Source organism: Hippocampus guttulatus, chromosome 16, assembly GCF_054856545.1.
Source record: "Hippocampus guttulatus isolate MCC_2025c chromosome 16, RoL_Hgut_1.0, whole genome shotgun sequence".
NCBI lineage: Eukaryota > Metazoa > Chordata > Actinopteri > Syngnathiformes > Syngnathidae > Hippocampus > Hippocampus guttulatus.
The window spans coordinates 9218203-9236557 of record NC_141276.1 but is presented as its reverse complement, the minus strand read 5'-3'; the positions used below and the strand labels follow the sequence as shown (position 1 = coordinate 9236557).

General features: G+C 46.5%; 3 protein-coding genes across 4 annotated transcripts; 1 reads left to right on the top strand and 2 right to left on the bottom strand.

The window, feature by feature from the left end:
• The first annotated feature begins 535 nt into the window (after positions 1–535).
• On the top strand, positions 536–4873 carry LOC147192950 (uncharacterized). Of its 2 annotated transcripts, none has more exons than XM_086134087.1 (4): positions 536–678; positions 1900–2932; positions 3595–3700; positions 4589–4873. In XM_086134087.1, the coding sequence occupies exons 1-4, from the start codon at positions 538–540 to the stop codon at positions 4701–4703; spliced, it is 1395 nt and encodes a 464-aa protein (XP_085990213.1). In that variant the 5' UTR covers positions 536–537; the 3' UTR covers positions 4704–4873. The 2 variants fall into 2 exon arrangements, with proteins under 2 accessions (XP_085990213.1, XP_085990214.1); XM_086134088.1 differs by having other exon boundaries at positions 4264–4873.
• A 930-nt stretch (positions 4874–5803) lies between these two features.
• On the bottom strand, positions 5804–13159 carry cdc27 (cell division cycle 27). The gene is made up of 20 exons (XM_086133740.1): positions 12996–13159; positions 11860–11935; positions 11624–11771; positions 11424–11549; positions 11256–11353; positions 11004–11149; positions 10442–10662; positions 10271–10370; positions 10075–10184; positions 9905–10004; positions 9288–9468; positions 9046–9218; positions 8406–8558; positions 8241–8321; positions 7619–7746; positions 7415–7532; positions 6801–6929; positions 6418–6492; positions 6157–6286; positions 5804–6087 (listed from the first exon to the last, which is right to left on the bottom strand). Exons 1-20 carry the CDS (start codon positions 13020–13022, stop codon positions 5996–5998), a joined length of 2412 nt encoding a protein of 803 aa, XP_085989866.1. The 5' UTR covers positions 13023–13159; the 3' UTR covers positions 5804–5995.
• A 645-nt stretch (positions 13160–13804) lies between these two features.
• On the bottom strand, positions 13805–16240 carry gh1 (growth hormone 1). The gene is made up of 6 exons (XM_086132898.1): positions 16236–16240; positions 15500–15656; positions 15271–15387; positions 14265–14408; positions 14037–14183; positions 13805–13961 (listed from the first exon to the last, which is right to left on the bottom strand). Exons 1-6 carry the CDS (start codon positions 16238–16240, stop codon positions 13899–13901), a joined length of 633 nt encoding a protein of 210 aa, XP_085989024.1. The 3' UTR covers positions 13805–13898.
• Positions 16241–18355: the final 2115 nt, after the last annotated feature.

The following is an 18355-nucleotide window of genomic DNA, read 5'->3' as shown; positions in this document are numbered from 1 at the left end:
ACCGGGCTGCGGTTCGTTCGGCGGTGTACAAACTCGAGCTCGATTTCTTTTTTTTTTTTTGGGCCACACTCGCCTGGATTATATCACGTTGAGCCCCCTTATACTTGGATGTGTTTGGCAGTCCCTGGTTATCATATTGGCCAATTCTTTGCTTCTTTCCTTTTTCTTTATTTTGGGGTGGGAGTGAATTTCTTAAACTTGTCAAAACTCGCCACCTAACATGTACCACTCCCACATTTGGATTATCCAATTAACTGCTTCTCTTCATCATTCCAAACAAAGTAGTTGTCATATTCAATAATTTCCCGCTTTCAACGGACTCTTCAGGGGAAAGATGTGCGTCCGCGCATCATTTGAGCGTTGCCAAACTCGGAGAAGCAAAGTTCGGACGCGGCTTTATTTTGAAACATGACCGGACGTGCGCGTGCCAGGAGGCGTTTTCGGACAGACGCTTGACATGGGATTACAAAAGAGCGCCCTTGTCGCCGGCGCGAGTGTGCGCGCACTACAGCGCTGGTCTGTTACTTTACGTCTGTCATGGAGCTGGAAGTAGAACCGAGTGTCGTCGTGTTCACTGCGCTCGCCTTGCTGGTGGCCGCCGCTGTGCTTCTTCGACGCCGGCGCAAAGCCGCCTCTGACGACGGGCCTACGTCCGGATGCTTAGCGGCTCAGCTTCAGGTTGGCAGTCCTTCCCCATTAAACTTGATCACACTGATTTGTTGTCTTTGTAACGTGCAAATAAATCACCGCAAGTCAGACGTGTAAAAGCGCAACGGACGAATACGAATATGCTGTCTCCTAAATCGTTTCTTGTCCTGTTTTGATGCGCTCGATGTTAATCGCCTTTACAAGATGAGACTTATTTAAATAAGCCTAGCGCGGAGCTTTGCAACCACTCGATCTAGCGTTTGCTTGTGACGGCACTTAATGTGCTTTTATTGGAACTTTGAAACAAGTTCCAAGTTTGGAGTGAAAATTCCTCCCGAAGCGGTACACTTAGTGGGGCAGGTCGGGGATGTATGAAAGGGTCTTCTTGGTGACCCGATCGCGCTGAAGGTGTTTGGTAACATGGGCTTACCTTTCAATTTGCGTCTTTGTTGTCGCTTCATCGTCAAAGAATTCACGTAGGTAGGCTGCACTCTGCCGTCGTGGAGGGGGATGGAGTTCCGAAAGGGGCACCGTGTGTGGAAGACGTGAGTCAGGGCGCGCGCGCATCTGGCGGTGGCAGCTTGTCAAGTGCGACGTGACCTGCAGATGACAGGTTTGGCGTCACCTAAATTCAGAAAAGATGAAAAAATAAGATCATACTTAGTGCAAATGGATGTTGCACTCTTGCTTGGACACACCCCTACATACTGTGTCCTTAAGCATGTACAGTATACATATAAGGGGGTTCCCAATTTCAAGACGGTGTGTGCGTGGAAGTGTCAACTTGTTTGCATGACGGTTGTGGTTGTCTTAAGGGGCCGGTGACAATGGCGGAAGAACACACGTTTATAATGGCTAGAGGTGTAACCGCTTGTCAGAAATATCGCCCCATACCTCGCTTTGAATTTCGCAGTTCAATCAACTCTTCAGTGTGACATTTCAAATGAAACATCACCAGCTAAAATATTTTCCTCCTGGCTAAGTGCAACACTTGATCTTCTTTTCAGCAAAGAATTAAGGGTACGCGGACAAGTGCCAGAGTTTCAACACCGTTAATACTTGTTGCGCAATCGAAGAGATAGAGGACACTTAAATGACGCAGCGGGTTCGAAGAGCACTACCTTTTTTTCACAACAAACTGCTCGCTCAATACGTGTGGTGTGTTTTCAATGAACTCTGGACTCGTGTGACAATTTCTTTTTGGCTCAAAATCAATGACTAAGAATCACCGTTTATCTTTGGTCTTTGTAGGCTGTCCCAGAACCAAAAGCGGTTTCAGCAGAAGAGCCACAACCTGTCCAAGAGTCCCAGTCTTGTGCAGGAACAGTCTCTGAAACAGATGACCACCTTCCTGAACCTGTTTCTGAATCAATGTCTGTTCCAGAAGTAATCTCAATACCAGACCCACTTTTAGAACCAACAAGACTTAAAGTTTCCGAGCTTTTTCCAGACCCGGTTAACAAATTCTGCTCTGTTAAAGAAGCAGTTTCTGAAAATGAGCCAGTTTTAGCCTCACATTTCGTTCCACAAACTGTCCCTCAGCCAGAAGCCGTCGCCAGACCCGAACCAGTTCCTGTGCAAGAAACTAACCCTCAGCTAGAACCTGTACTTGAACCACTTACAACACCAGAAACTGTCTCTTGGCTAAAGCCCGTTTGTGAATCACTTTTAGCCCAAGAACCTGTTCCAGAAACAGTTACACAGCCAGAACCTGTACTTGAAATACCTTTAGCACCAGAACCAGTTCCAGTAACTGTGACACAGCCAGAACCTGTACTTGAACCACTTTCAATACCAGAATCTATCCCCGAGCTAAAACCCGTTTGTGAATCACTTTTAGCCCCCAAACCAATTCCAGAACCTGTATGTGAAACACTTTTAGCACCAGAACCAGTTCCTGGAACTGTTACTCAGCTAGAATCTGCCATAGACACATGTAGTGTTCAGGAACAAGTCTCAGAATCCACAGTAAAACCTGTTCTGGAACAAATTTTAGAAGCAGAACCATGCTCTCAAGCAGACTCAGAAGTAGCAGTGCTAGTTTCTGATGCAGTATCAGTAGCACAGGTCGTTCCAGAAGAAGAACCGTCCTCAAAACCAGTCTCAGAAGTGCAATCTGTTATCCAGTCAGAATCAGCACAGAATGAGGTCTTGCAGGTTGTGGCTGACCAGGTTTCGGTTCACCTCGATCAATCTGGGTTAGCACCGTTCACAAGATCCGACCAGGAAAACCCACCGACTTCCGAACCTGTTGCGGAGCAAGCAGTGGACGTGGACTTTAATGGTAAGAACGCTCACACTCAGGAGGTCGCGCAGGACCATATCATTCTGAGCAACATTTTTCCAGAGGATTTGTGTGATTGTGATGCTGAAAAAAAAACAACTCCGCACATGGACCATCGTTGTGACTTCCACTCTAATAATAATAATAATAATAGATTTTATTTATAAGCGCCTTTCAAGACACCCAAGGACACTTTACAATAACAAAAAACACAAAACAATACGGGTTGAGCAGCGGCAGCCAAAACGCGCCAGCGTTCACTCAACCCGAAAGTCAGAAAGAAACAAGGGAGGGAGAGGGGGAGAAAAAAAAAACCACGCTCGAACTACCCTCATTTGAGGATAATTTGAGTGAGGCAAAAAACTCCTGCACAAGCATATGACAGTTACAACAGGTCACAAGTAATAACATTATTGTACTGTTAAAGATACCTGGCAAAAATATCGAGATCTCCAGGAAGTTGGCGTATTTGTGAAGAGCAAATGAATGCAGCTTATGAGAATGTGTGTCCCTTCTGTAGTTCCCAGAAAACCATTGCGCTCATCCTGTCAGGCAAAAAGACTTAATCGGCTGTAATTCAATTAAGGGATTCATCTGCTCGTGTGGCGCTGTCACGACTGGACACGGGCGGCTTACGAGAAAACATTCCGCTTGTGTTGCAGGTGAGGTGGCGGCGGCGGAGGAGGACAAAGTGACATTCACGCCCGGAAAGAAAGCCAACAAATTTGAAACGTTGATGACCAAGGAAGAAATGGAGGAGGAGCAAAGGTCAGCAAGTAGGAACGATACGATCCAAGCAATCCTAAATGTGTCTGCCATCATGTTGCGTTCGTTTGCTGTACAAGCAACGTCAAGTGAATATTGAACATCATTTGACTTGAGCCCATCGGTCATCAACAACTTTGTTTAGGATTTTTTTATATCAGTTGAGGTGCATTAGGCCAGAATATGTTCTTCCCTCCAAACCCCCCCCCCCCCCCCCCCCCCCCGCAGACTTTGATCAGGTCAGTTTCAAGGTTAATTTTTTTTGAATGTGCTCAAGTTCGTCAGCCAGTCTGACAGATGAATTTTTGTCATATTTAAGAAAAAAAAACACATTTGATGTAGCGCTTGCCCTCACTAGAATCACTTCAGGGTAAATTGAGGTCAATCCCATCTTGCATGACAGGCAAAAAACGATCACATGGCACAGACAATTATTATTGTTCCCACCAACGTTGTGTCACTGAGAACCCAACCGATGCTGCCTGCACAATTTGGGCAAGTCAGCCATGACAGCAAGACAGAATACAATTTTCAAGCTCCATTTCTGTGGCTTTTTTTTCTTTCAGCTAATCTGTGACTACGAGAAAACCAAATGGAAGATGAGTCGACAAAACTGTGATGATTTTTGAAATGCTGAAAGTGGACTCAATGGCGGGGGGTGGGGGGGGGGTGTTGCTTCATGGAAACAAGTAGAAGATCCAAGTTTTCATATGAAGCTTAAAATAGTTTGGGATGACCCATTTTAGCATTCCCTTCAAAGAGATGTTTTGGACGTGATTTGACATGCACCGCAATTACTCACTGGTTAACCAAACGTGTCCATCTGTCTGCCATCCGTCCGCCATTCGTCCATCGTCCGTCCGCCATTCGTCCATCATGCTGTTCCACCAGGGTACAACAGGAGCAGTTGGCAGCCATCTTCTTGCTCCTGAGGGAGAACGCGGAGGCTCTGGGTGAGGTGACGGAGGGTGACATGGAAGAGCAACTCAAGCTCTACTCGCTGTGACCAACCCACGCCGTAATTGTCACTGTCGGGTAGTCGGAAGTCACGTGACGTCGTCCATCCTCTCGCTTTGCCCGCTGCCCGGCAACTTTTGGGCCGGCGCTTTTGTTTGCCAAGTAATAGCATAGAAAGGAGAAGTTGTTTGATTTGTACTAAAGCCATTGGAAAACAAACACTTGTGCTGTTCTTTTACGCCATGCAAAAGGTGATTTAGAGGTCATCAGAGTCCTTTCTATTTTCAAGGTATTCAAAGTGTGTGTGTAAAAATTGTGTCTACCACCAGAACCGGCATACATAATTGCACATTAACACCGGTCACTAACTGAATACAAGTTTGCGCAGCTAGCTAGAACCAGTTGTGATTCCCTCCCCTACAGCTGGGCAAGGAGAAACATGGCCACCAATTTGCGATCAATTGCTTTATTGAACAAATGGTGACTAAATAAACCCCTAAGCCGGTTCCCATGAGAGCTGCATGGTCTCAACTCACCGTTTCACGTCAGCCAAATCCACACCGACGAAGCCTTTTAAAGCCGTTCAGTTGCAGATACAAGTGTTGAATGTGACGATGGCGACCCGATGTGGACAAAAGCTGAACTTCACATCCGTGTTTTGCCTCGGAATAGATTCGAACAATTTAATTTAAAGACCGCTATTTTTGCTGGCTTGTCGATTATGGGAAGAGTTCTGAAATGTAACCCCCGTTGATCAACAAGGGACTTTTGTAGAGTATATACCACGACACATTACAAAGATAGGGAAAACTTCTTTCCCATTTCTGTGTTTTGAGATTTTCAGCACGAGGAGTTGTGGTGGCGAAATATCAACATCACAACATGGATGCTTGTTCCCCCGGCCCCTTTGCGACCATGACGACATGTCCTTGAGCAAGATACTCAACGGCCACTTGCTCCTGATGCTGCGTCAGCAGTAGGTGAATGGTCGTCAGTGTGAAGCGCTTAGAATCAATCGTTCATGCATTCCCTAATCCCAACCAAGGGAAGGACATCATGTCAAAATTGTTCTTTCGCACGAAGAAACTAAGTGATGCTTCCAAATGCAACGAAAGCCGAAGAAACTTTCAAAAAGGAAGTGGTGCGCTGTTACGTTTGGATGGTATATTTATTGACTCGATTCCATAACTATGATAAAAAGAACATTAAAAAAAAAAAATCCCACCTCTGGTATCAGAGATTGTGCTGAACGACAACAGGAGGGGGCGGAGCTCAACAGCAGCACAGTCTGTTTCAACCAATCGCAACACAACAGGGGATTCACGTGAGAACGCGGCAGGGTTAAAGAACGTCACTTTCGGCCGTGTGAAGCAGCGAGTCATCCGCGTCCGTCATGACGCTGCTATCCTGACTGTCGTCCACCTCCACCGCGGCTGAAACACAATCGTGATGATGTCATCACAATCGCCATCTTGATGATGAGGACGACGATGATGATGTACCTTCATCTTCGGGCAAGTATCTTTTATCGATGGCTTCTTTGATCTGGTTGTTTGCTCCTTTGGGGTCCAGATCCATCGCCCAGCTGAAGTTCATGAGCGCCAGGTGAGTCTGACCCAGTTTCTTGTACACCTGACAACGCAAACGCACACACGTGACCACAACGACCGCACGTCTCACGTGGTCTACCGTGAACGAAAACACGAAAAGCTTCTCTGATTGGATTACAACGTACACAAGAACAAAACGTGTTTTAACCATACCTTGCCGATGAGAAAATAAACCAGCGACTCTTTGGGGACGATCTGCTTCAACTCCTCCAGCTCTTGAAGTGCTGCCTGCATGTACAGGTGATGCTCTTAGATTGTGGATCAAAATGATTTCGGTTCATCTGGCTAAAACTCTGCAATGGCACCGTTGGACGAGCCTGTACATCTTCATCTACAGTTTAGTGAACCCCACAACCAACAACAAATGACCAGCCCCTGCCCAAAATTTGGACCCTGTTATTTTCACTTTCACCCCCCCCCCCCAAAAAAAATCTGTCTTTCGCTACTTAAAATTCTATCTATGGCACCAACTATGATGGGCTAACACTTGAACATCACGCCGTCGCTGCGAGCTCGTATTTTGCGAACTGCGTCACCTTGTACTTGTCGTTGGCAAAGAGGATGGATGCTCGGTGAAACTTGCAGAGAGGATTCTTCGGGTCGATCCCAATCGCTTTGTTCAACGTCTCTAAAGCCGCATCCGATTTCTTCAACGCGTGCTGCACCTGCAATAGTTTCCACATGATTTTGGACACAGCGGCGTCTCCTCCTTGATATAGTTCAGGGGTGTCAAACTTATTTTTGTCACAGGCCAGATGTTAGTTCCCTTGGAGGGCCATTATGAGCGAAACCATATAAAGAAGTCAAGAATATTGGTTTATTCGTCGATTGTTTAAGTTACTGCATTGAGGGGTTTGGTAACAAGAAAATGCTTACAGTGTCACTCTTATTTGTTACAAATGAGAATTTGAAATTTTAGCAAGCATCATGAAAGTTGCTATCTTTGATTTGCTTTCACGGGCCACTTAAAACGATGTGACGGGCCAGATCTGGCCCCCAGGCCTTGAGTTTGACACCAGTGATATAGTTTTTAAAGACAGACGCATGCTTGGGGCCTCTTTGGACATTTCAGAAGGACTTAAGCGCCGCACCGAGAAGAGATGAAAAACAAACAAACAAAAGAAAAAAGGCGAGGAGGCAGCCAACGTACCACTCCGACGTGGCAGAGCAGCACGGAGCTCTGAGGGTTGATGCTGAGAGCTTTCCTGAAGTGGATTTCCGCCAAGTTGAACTTCTCCTGCTTGAAGTAGATCATCCCCAGACCGTACCTGCGGCGGCACGAGGTGTTTTGCCGGGTTGGCTTTTGGCCGCGGCGGCGCAGCGCAAACGTACGCCGCGGCGTGCTTTGACGTACCACGCGTTGTAGTGTCGATTGCTGACTCGGATGGCGTTGCGGAAGCAAGCGAGCGCTCGCTCCAGCTCCTCAGTCATGACGAACTCGTGACCCAGCAGCGTGTAGGCGTACGCGAAGCTGGGGTCCACCTGAATGGGACGCGCGCCAAAAGGTGTTACTAAAGCAAAAAAAAAACAAAAAAAAAACATATCTGTCGAAGTCACCGTTTTGATTGATACGGTTGTTTAAACAAAAGCACTTTTTTCCTCCGGATTTTGACTAAAGCGACTTAATTTCCCAAAACATACACATGTTCTACTGCTGATTCAACAGAACAGAAAAAGAATCCTTTTTTGGTGTGTGGTGAAAGAAGAGTGTATTCTTTCATTTAATGCAATGTAAAAATAATCACAGAACAAAATATTCTGCGAGTCTTGAAAAAAAATCAGTCAAAATGTGCAATCGTCGCTGGCACTCGAGGGTTGCAATGAGTGCAAATGGCTGCCAAAGAGTGAGTTATATATGGCCTAGTGAGTGACATCAGGAGCTGGAGTCTGGTTGGCCGAGAACTCCATTTTTGTTTCCAGGTGCCGTTGGCCAACAACCCCATCAAGCAACCGTAACCGCGGCGACGAGGGCTCACCTGGATGGCTCTCTGAAAGAATTTAATGGCAATGTCATGCTCCCTCTGCAGGCTGAAACAGTTTCCTGCGACACACCAGGCCTGCAAAGGACACAAGAGAGCGCATGAGGATGCGAGCGGCGGCGCCGAAACCCCCTTTGAAGGGGGTGATGAGAAGAGCGTGACCTCGGGGCAGTTCTTGTCCATGTCCGTCAGGTCTTTGGACAAAGCGGACAGGGCGACGTCTTTCTGCAGGTGCCACAAGGTGGTGGAGTAGATCTCCATGCCCTCCACCCGGTACGACTCCATCCTGCGCACCTCGCTGAACAGACGCTCCGCCTATCCAGACATCAATTGAGAAAAAACCCCCCAAAACACAGATTTGTCCTTTTGTTCCACCGCGTTAACTTGAATCAACTCCCGTAGAAAGAATAGAAATGAATATTTTATCGACACAGGATGCTACGATCAAAGCGCTTCCCAAAGCGGAACGGCATCGCCGTTTGTGAGTCAAAAATTCCATTTTGCACCTCGGGGCATGCAAGGGCAAGAGCGCAAACTGACGTCTGTCTACCACGGCAAGCATCGTGTCGTGACTGACAAATTCTGCTTCGAATTGTGATGGCAACTGTATGATTCACTAGCGGGAAGTTTAATTCCCATGCTGCCTTCCACCACTGGAGCGGATGGACGCGTCATTAAATGGCTGCTTTTACAAGGTATAAACGGACGCAGCCAAAGACCAACTTTCCCCGCCATGCGCGACTCCTCTCCGTTTCAAATACTGGCTAAGCTAGTTGTGCTACCCGCTTCGGGCGCTTCTTACCTGCGTGTACTCGGCGAGCTCGAAGTAGGCTCGGCCGATGTGCGTCAGGACCCAGCCCGTGTTGTAGTGCTGCGGCGGGAGCGAGGTGAGGATGGCGATGGCTTCCCGACAGTTGTACGAGCACAGCGCCTGGTAGCCGCGCCCGAGCTCCCGAAGCAACGCCAACACGCCGTCTGGAACACGTGACGTGGCAGGTTAACGGACTCGCCGATGGCGGCGGCAAATTTCCGAGCGGACGTTACCTGCGGCGGCTCTCTGGTGCTGCGGCACCTTGGCGTCGGCCAGAGTCAGACCCGGATCGAGGCGGAGGATGTCCAGGCTCTCGTTCAGGTTGCTGCTGTTTGACGTCTTGGTGGATTTACATTTGGTTTTTCTGTTGGGAATCTTGGTGGGGAACTTCATCTTTAACTTCTTGCTGTTCTCCTGCAGGAGCAAAGTCGCAGTTGACGTCAGCGGCTGAACGTACACATTCAACAATAAATGAACATGACATTGTTTTAAGCTGCGTGTATTTTGCAAAATGGATTAAAAAAAACGTTGCATTTGTCCCTTTGAGTTGTCATCTGTTGCTCTACTTAAATATGAACACCACAGCTCAGAAATTCGCCCGCCCCCCTAAAAAAGGGCCCGAAAACGCCAAACCCAAAGCCTTTCTGTTTTGGCGCAATGCATCATGGGATAGACACGCATTGCTGCTCAGTACTTTTCAAGACGCAATGTGGGATTCATTGAGGAACCCCTTGCGCTCACGACACACAACGCCCATCAGGATTGCCACTTCAAACACAGTCCGAGTCGCCGGGCCGAGGGAGGGCGTGACCCGGCGGCAAGGCTCAAGGTGTCCCAAAGCGTGCGCTACCTTGGCAGTGGAGCTGGCGCTAGTGAAGAGTCGGGAGCTTCTTCGGGGCTGAACGTTGGGAGGAGCCGACATGCTGGGACTGAGCACCTGAGGGGAACCACTGTGACGAGAGGAAAAAAAAGCGTTACACCAGGCAGCAGACGGCAAAGGGGAGACAGAATGGCGGCTACCTGGTGTGAGGGGCCGATGTCTGCGAAGGGTTAAAGGGAATGGGGAGGACATCGCGACTATTCCCGCTCTGACTAAACACCGACTTGGATTGACTGATCCTGGATACCGTCTGACAGACCACAAGGAAGGGAGATCAATTCATCATATTTCGGAAGCGGAGACATCCACTGGACCGTATCAATTCAAGGTTGCTACCTTCTTGCTGGAAGCTGTGGTTTGGGTTTCCATGCTGGACGAATAGTTCTGCAGATATGCCGGGTCGCCGGGGCTGGGCTCCAGCGGCAAGATGCCAAAGCTAGCCAAAAGAAACACACACCGCATGAGGGGACGGCGAAAGAACACGCACGCCCGCACACCGGCACTCACCTCGGTGTGAGCGGGCTGAGCGAATTGGGTCCTCCCAGTAAACTCCGCCCACTCTTGGGCTTGTTCTGTTTGGCCAACAAGGAGCCGGCCGACGCGAGGGAGACGGGATTTCCCAACAGGGAGCCGGTCTCCGGAGAGATGAGGGACGAGTCGATGTAGGAAAGCGACAAATCAGAGGTCTGCTTTCCATTCGAAGATTCTAAATTCAAACGATTTAACTCCTAAAAAAGTGCGTATGAAACAAACAAAGAGAAAAACAAAGGGCATATTGATTAGAGTTTGTTATTAGTTTTGTGAACATAAAATGTTTCAGTTAGGTCTTAAAAAAAACAAAACACTCCTTAACTCATTCACTCCCAAAGACGTTTTTAAACGTCTTTTCAGACTTGGTCTAGAATTGGCTGGTACTGAATGTTAATATGGATGGGCGAGTATTGATACAAGGTATCGGGCCAATACTAGTCTTATTTCAAGATAGTAGTACTCGTGACAGTGACTGATACCAATGTTCGGACATTGTACACGATCTTATGTCACGACGTGAAGGAAAATGGAGAAGTACCAGTGTGTGCTGCGGCGTCTCCATGAAAGCGGTGTCCAGGCGATGCGAGGGGTTCTGTGCTGGGCTTACAGAAGGGGGCGGCGGGGCTACTGAGCAATGCTGCAAAGAGGACAATCTGAAGACTTGATCTGCATCCGCTTTGTCTCCTGAAACAGTCCAAACCCGTAGCGGGGGACAGGCACAATGAGACAGGAGTGGAACGACAACCGTGCAAGGAGACCCTTGCCGTTGTGCGGGGTGGGAAGGCGTTACCTAGGAGACAAAGGTTCTGGAAAGGAGACCACAGGAACGGGTTGAGTGACAAACTTCTCTGGAAGCATTCAGCACCTTTAGCGGCACGATCTGTCTTGCTGCTCGGGACCACAGAGAGACAAGGTGAGACAGGTGGCCAAGGCGGCGCGAGGTCACACGTCACCTCACCAGTAAATGTGTCCCAGCAGCGACAGCGTGAAGGACGCCGAGTCTCCGAACTCCGTCACCAGATCATCTTGACTCTTCTGTTTATTGAGCACACCGCCGATCAGTACCTGCTCACCTTCCGCCAACCTGGCACACAATAAAGTTGCCGTCACACCAGACGCCCTCTGGCGCTTTGACTCGACCCCCTTTGGGTGACTTACTTGCTGAGCTCCACGCAGCACTTGGCCAACAGGAAGCGCACCTGCGGCGTGGACGAACTGTGAGCCTTCAGCAGCCGGTAAGCCTTGTAAGGCTTCCCAGACCGATAGTAACATGTCGCCAAAAGGTACAGCGCCTCCTCCGACCTCACTGACGCATACACATGACATGGGCTCAGTGTCTCTCACACTCACACACAACTGCACTTGTCACAAACACATGCCAGCGCCCAGGTTACCTTCAGCGTAGAGTCTCTCCGCAAGGAAAACGGCATCCAGGTAGGCATAGTGGTTGAGTGCTTGCCACACTGCAGCCTGGACGCACAGCACATACGTTTACTTTCCACTAGTTTATATTCATTCGACCAGAATCAAACAAGCACGTGACAGAGTGATGTCATCACGTGTGATAATAACACCACGGTTGTCTACACAACATTACAAAGATGATAAGTTGCCACTTATCTAAACCAACAAGTCTCCGTCAAACAATGTATACGGGAGGCAGCAACTTCTCGGATCACGTCGAGGCTCAAGAGCGTGAAAATGGGCTAATGTTCACCATCCATGTCGTCTTGATTGTTTCCCGAGCGGTCTCACGCACTTGGTGAACTACCGCGGTGATGGTGACAGTAGATGAAGTAAACGTGAAACTCTTGAAAATAGTCATGAAGCGCTCCCTCTTTTTTTTGGACACGGAAGATAAGCAGCTGCTGGCTCCAATGCTAACGAGGACCGTGATGCTCGCCGGTATTGAGGCCACACTCAAATTCTTTCGCTCGTTCTCCCAAATCGCCCATCATGCGACAAACTCAACAACTGTCATCAACACTTGCAAATGATCTGAGCATGAGACGGTTCTCAAATGCTATTCGACGCGTTAGCTGCGACAACAGTTAGCAGAGCAACCGCGTTAGCACCTCTCCTCGGTGTCAAATCAAACATTTGAGAGCAGAAAATCCACGAACCGATCTTTCATTTTTGCTGTCCTCCTTCTGGGAGTCAACTGTTCGCTTGCAACGTGAACGTAAACTCGACTGACTTCTCCTTCATTTCTCCCTTTCCACGGGCTCAACGCGGTTCTATCAGCCGTGAAACATTTGGAAATCTCGCACGGCTAACATTGGCAATTGCCCTTCGTGACACTTGCTCCAGATGGAAAAACGCAAAAGACCACTTGAAACCTAAGCAAGCGGCCACTCGCGGTCGTTGTGGCGACGGGAGGCCTGTGGCCGTGCGGCCCGAGAACGCGTACCCTCGGGCGGACTGAAGCGACAGCTGAGGCCGCCGGGACGCGGAAGACCAGTGGCAGGCCGAGAGCGGGCGTCCCCCGTCCAGTCGGAACAGGAAAACCAAAAGTGGTATTTGTTCTTACCTGGACGGGCTCCTGCAGCACCGTCATTCCGACGCAGTCTTTCTAGCCGTTTCTTTCTTCTTCACCTCAGGCTGCGGCGGGATTTGAACATTCCGACCGTTAGCGGCCGAACTCAGCCGAAGAATGCCGAGCAGACCGGAAGTGAGAGGGAAAGCAAAAGGAAGTCATTGGCGCCCTCTATGGGCCGCAGAGGAACGACCGTCGGCTGTCTGGACTCGAGAGCGAAAACATGGAATATCAACACAATTTAGACTAGATCAGGGATGGGCAACTTAAATTATCCTGTGGTGCACCATACATGATATACATATATGAAAAGCAACTTTTTAAAACAGAAAAATGCTTTGTTTGTCCAAAATGTTTGTCGGGTGAAAGTTCAAAAACTGTCAGGATCAGTTTTTATTGTGTGTCCGTGTTCATGTTTGCACTTGTGGTTTTTGTATCCACCTGTTCTCATCAGCCCTGTTCCTCGTGTTTACTAATCAGTGTCATCCAGCCACTTGTGTATTGTCAAGGTGTGCCTCATTGTCATGTTAATTTGTTCATATTTAGGTCGGTCTGTGTCTGAGACTATTGCTTGCCTGTACTTCACCACATCCAAACAGCACAAACTAAGATATAGAAAGACGAATTGCGATATAGTGAGGGAACACTGCACAATGCGCATCAAACTCCCGGTTGTGCTGTAAAACGGTTCTGGCATAAAAACCATTATTGCATGACCCCCATCTCACATTTCGAGTGAGCCGCAAATGGTTCTGCCCATATATTCTCCTTTTCAGGTGTTCCGAAATTCACAACTGACTGCATGAGCGCAAACACTTTTATTTCATGATAGGATTTGACTTCTGTGTCAAATATGACAATATGAGCCAACAAGAGGCGAACTGAATGAGGGCGGTTCTACAGAGTACAGTTGGCCTCTGGTGAGAGTCGACATTTGGCAACCGTCAGGTAAGTCTCCACCTGCGGAGACATTTATACATTGAATGTCATCATTACAAAGCACACAAACGCACACATCGGTGGAACAGCGCAGACCTTGTGCATGTCCTTCTTGAAGCACGCCAGCAGTTCATACATTCGTCTCAAGGATTCGTCATCCGCCACGCTTTGGTAATAGTTGCCGTAGGGCGCCAGTTGGAGGGGGGAGCTGTCGGAGAACATCTCAGCTCCATCTTGATTGGCCTGAGCGAGTAGCTTATTCCTCATTCAAGAGTTCCCACACTTAGATCATATTTACATATGTGTGTGTGTGTGTGCTTTCACCCTGATCAGCAGGAGGATTCCCATTTTCAGCTCAGACAGTTTTGAAGAAACCTGATTTCTTGGAGAAGAGCCGCCAGAGAGGGAATGGCTGGGAAATTCCCACGACTCCACCAGTCGATAGGAGATGGACAACAGCTTCAGAACCTAAACCCCGTTAAAATATGTCATCATCACTCATTCAACGTGATCATTTTCACAGTTCACTTCATCTTTTCAGTTAGGCTTTGTTCATAAAAATAATTCACTCGTTTGTTCCCAGAGGCATATTTTGATGTATTTGAAGAATCCAGAGATTCAATCCAAGGTGTATATTGTTATGTCTATTTTGCTTTTTCATATGGCAGGGTGAAGGAAGCTCTGAAAACGGCTCCCATGAAGTACATCCCTCTGTTTAAGAAGTATAGTGATTGTAAAGTTTGAAGAGGCATGTCCCTCTTGGACAGGTTCTCTGCTCATCTTTTGAGAAACGGTACCAGTCAAAAGTCTGGAAACGCCTTCATATTCAAATGAGATGGAGACATTTTCGCGTTTAACTCTTCATTATGAATTAATCAATGATTCGAGGTCATAAAGCATCAACCACATCATAAATCTGACTGAGAAATTACAAGAAGCGCAAAGACGTTATCTGGGCCAAAAGATGCCGACTTTGATGAACCTCAATTACAAAACATTCAATTAATTCCATCAATGTTTCTTCACAATGTCAATGGCTTGATTATGAATCTATAATTCAGGACATTTTTATATCATGTAAAGACACTGAATCCGAGGATGTTTCCAAATTTTTGACTGGTACCGTAAATGGTGTCAAACATCCACCATCCATTTCTAGCACTATTTGGGGCATTTAAAAACAAGACGTGTCGAGACAAATTTGGATGTATGGTCACCCCAGTCAATTGAGTTGAAGATGAGAGTTGAAGAATAATTTGTAAATTGTTGAGTTGAATGAAAGAGGCTTGTGCAAAGTGTTCAAGATTTAGTTGAGGTTTGGCGAAATGACCGAGCTTCGTTGCGTTTCGTGCTTATCAAGGGGGCTGATGATGTAATCCGAGTTGCAGAAATCCTGCAGGAAGATTTTGTTGAGCTGACGCTGATCTTCCATTTGGAGGGAGCCCTCCTAAGACAAACCGACAAATCACCATTATTAAAACAACGACAGACAAAAAAAAAAAAAAAAAAAAAAAAAAAGAGAGCCTGTGCAACGACTATAGTTTACTGGCCATACTCACAAAGTCTGAAAAGAGTCTCTGGGCTAGCAGGTGGAGGTGTTGCACTCGACTGACTGCGATGGAGAAGACTCGCTGGTTGTCTGCGATTGGCTGAGAGGAGACGCCGGCCAGCGTCACGAGCGACAGGAAGAGAACAACTGCACGAGACGTCAAGTCACTTCATTTGACATTGACTTGATACACTTTGTGTGTGTGTGTGTGTTTTCTACTTGGCAGGGCCTCATGTCAAGAATGAGAGTAGATAGTTCATCTCAGCTTTGGCTATCACAACTGTGTTAACGTTCCTAGATATCGTTTTATTCAGTTTACCTCAATGGCAGACCCAGAGTGAGTAATCGGGAGATTTTGATGAATCCCTGCAATACGTTGTGTGGGCTTCTAACTCCAGTCCGAGGATCCGTTTTTAAAAATCAACCAATATTCTATTGACAGTTACATTTGGCTAGCACTTTTTTAAAAAATATATAAATGGCATTGACTGCATACATTTGTTGGTGAAAGTGTCACCAAGTCACAATAATTTACTTCATTACAAAAAGTAGCAATAATTTCATTGACGACTAGCAACACTGTGACTATATCACATATTGTCTATGCAAAATAACACGTTTAAGAGCCGTACAAGTCTTACTGTTGATGTCGTAAAAGTTAGTGTCAGTCCGCTGAGTCGTGCGCCGGACGTGGTTTGAATGGGTTTCAAAATAAGAGCGAAACAGGAAGTGCTGTCTGAATTTACTTCATCTTGGCGTCATCTGTAAAATGTCTTATCCCATGATGCCTATTGATTGGTCCCTTTTTGCCCCTTTTCCCAATGCAGCGATTTGCGTCCTCGTACTTGTTGCAATAAACCCTGATCGTGGTCTTGCAAGCACATCCAAGTGTAAATGTACCTTTTCATCAAATTCGATATGAATATCATTGGAGGGAATTGTAAGCTATTTTACAATGCTCCACTAATAAGGGTCAAATTGTAAAGCTTCATAAAAACGTCGTGAAATAAAAAGTGCTGGGTTGAGCCCTGAAATTCTAGTGCTGAAAAAAAAGTCCGCTCACTGACTTTCTATAATGGGGGGATTCTCCTTTTGTCAGATTAAAATAATAATAACAATGCATTAGACTTATATTCTTCTGACTTCAGGGGGCCCAGGTGCCAAGTAGCGCAAGTCTGGAAAGTTGAACTCAAGCAAGGTACGTGCACGTCTTAGGAAATGTCAATACTGTACATAAACTGTTAAGATTTTGTGACATATTTTAACGTGTACAAAGAAGCCAGTCTACTGTTCCACACAATCATATTTCAAAAGGGTTCAAATGTAAACCTGAAAAGTAAAAATGATTAGTCAATATTGAAATCAGAGTAATACGTTGAACATTAGAGGCCATCATACCTTTGTCCATGGTTGCTCCTCAGTTTGCCTTTTGGCGATGTTGTGGCTTGTCCCCTTTATATCAGCACGATTATGATTACATGTATGAGCAAGAAACATCAAGTGGTTGCGTTAACGATGCCTTCATAATTAGGACCGACTATTTTTATGTGATAACTTTAAATTCTAAAAAGTTCACTCTTGACTATTTTGGAAGGAGAACATAAAGTCATTCTAAGAAATAAAATAGTCTTTTAGAGTTACATCACACATCAATGTGAATAATTCAGTGTTTTGGGACATTGACACATCAACACGTATGAATGTTAACCAGTGGCACTAGCGAAAAACAACCAACAGCACGTCAGCAATGCGCTCGGCTACACTTTGACGTGTTTGTCTTAGAAGTGCAACGCGGCAACTTTCAAGCTCGCTTCCATTGGCCATATTAGCCTTGAGCAGGTAGAGACACGATCCATCACCAAAACCAATCATCCAACATCATCCATCCATCCATCATCATTAGCGGCAGTCATGGAAAGCAGAGATACCTCGCAGACGATGACAAATACAGGATGTGTTTATATTAAGTTCAGCTGCTTGTGTCTTAGAAAAACCAAGAAGGGCCTACGTGATGATCTCTCTTATTAAAAAAAAAAACAATCAAAGCTACTGACTCAGTAGACAAGACTGCAACTGGCTGTTGCAAGCCTGACACTATCCATCGCCCATCCAATGTCATCATCCATTCACCATCCCAGAGCCGCCCCTGACAAAATTGGGGCCCTAAGCCCAAAATGTATGTTGGAGGCCCTCCCCATCACATTTCTCCCCATCCCATAGGTACAAAATGACCGTCCCACAAATTGCCATTTTGATTTTACAGTAAAGCAGGAACAAAATAAAATGAACTCCACCCGACTTTAACACAAAACAACTCCAACGTGAAAAAAAACCCCACCACGAAGTGAACATGCATGTGTGCCTTTTACAGTGAAACCTGTCTGCATTTTCCGGATGCAAATTCACCAAATGAGGTCATTGTATGACAATTGCTGTGGCAATGTCATCATTCCTGCTTTAACTCACCAAGCCTCTCAAGCACTATCGTGCCATTGATGAGCAGAAGTCTTCATGAACTCCACTTTTTAAAAAGACCAAAACAGGGAGAGTCGCTGCAATGCAGGGGGCAATAGAAAATAGACATTTACGTAAATATAAAAAGTACTCCTGTTATTAATACACAACTATGTCTTGGACTAAACAAATGCAGACCTATCACTACTACAAGTTAACAGTAACAATACAGTAAATTTGTAGGCTATCAGTTTCTAGTGTGGTGATGCGATAATGACGATTCCATTTGCTCTCCGCCCAAAAAAAAAAAAAGTCTACACAGCAAGCAGGAAGCTACTCTCTTTCAACTCTTTCAGCCCTTTGACCCAAGATTTCCGAATGGAACACAAGGTACCATGACATTACCGAGATA

Excerpts from the sequence above, each read along its gene's own strand:
- gh1 (XM_086132898.1), bottom strand. Across the intron at positions 15,388-15,499 it reads AGAGACTCTTTTCAGACTTT|GAGGGCTCCCTCCAAATGGA; the intron begins GTGAGTATGGCC and ends GGTTTGTCTTAG. Across the intron at positions 14,409-15,270 it reads ACGAAACGCAACGAAGCTCG|GTTCTGAAGCTGTTGTCCAT; the intron begins GTCATTTCGCCA and ends AACGGGGTTTAG.
- LOC147192950 (XM_086134087.1), top strand. The coding sequence starts at position 538 with ATGGAGCTGGAAGTAGAACCGAGTGTCGTCGTGTTCACTGCGCTCGCC. Across the intron at positions 679-1,899 it reads GCTTAGCGGCTCAGCTTCAG|GCTGTCCCAGAACCAAAAGC; the intron begins GTTGGCAGTCCT and ends TGGTCTTTGTAG. Across the intron at positions 3,701-4,588 it reads GAAATGGAGGAGGAGCAAAG|GGTACAACAGGAGCAGTTGG; the intron begins GTCAGCAAGTAG and ends CTGTTCCACCAG.
- cdc27 (XM_086133740.1), bottom strand. The coding sequence starts at position 13,022 with ATGACGGTGCTGCAGGAGCCCGTCCAG. Across the intron at positions 10,371-10,441 it reads CTCAGCCCGCTCACACCGAG|CTTTGGCATCTTGCCGCTGG; the intron begins GTGAGTGCCGGT and ends TCTTTTGGCTAG. Across the intron at positions 7,533-7,618 it reads AATCGACACTACAACGCGTG|GTACGGTCTGGGGATGATCT; the intron begins GTACGTCAAAGC and ends GTGCCGCCGCAG.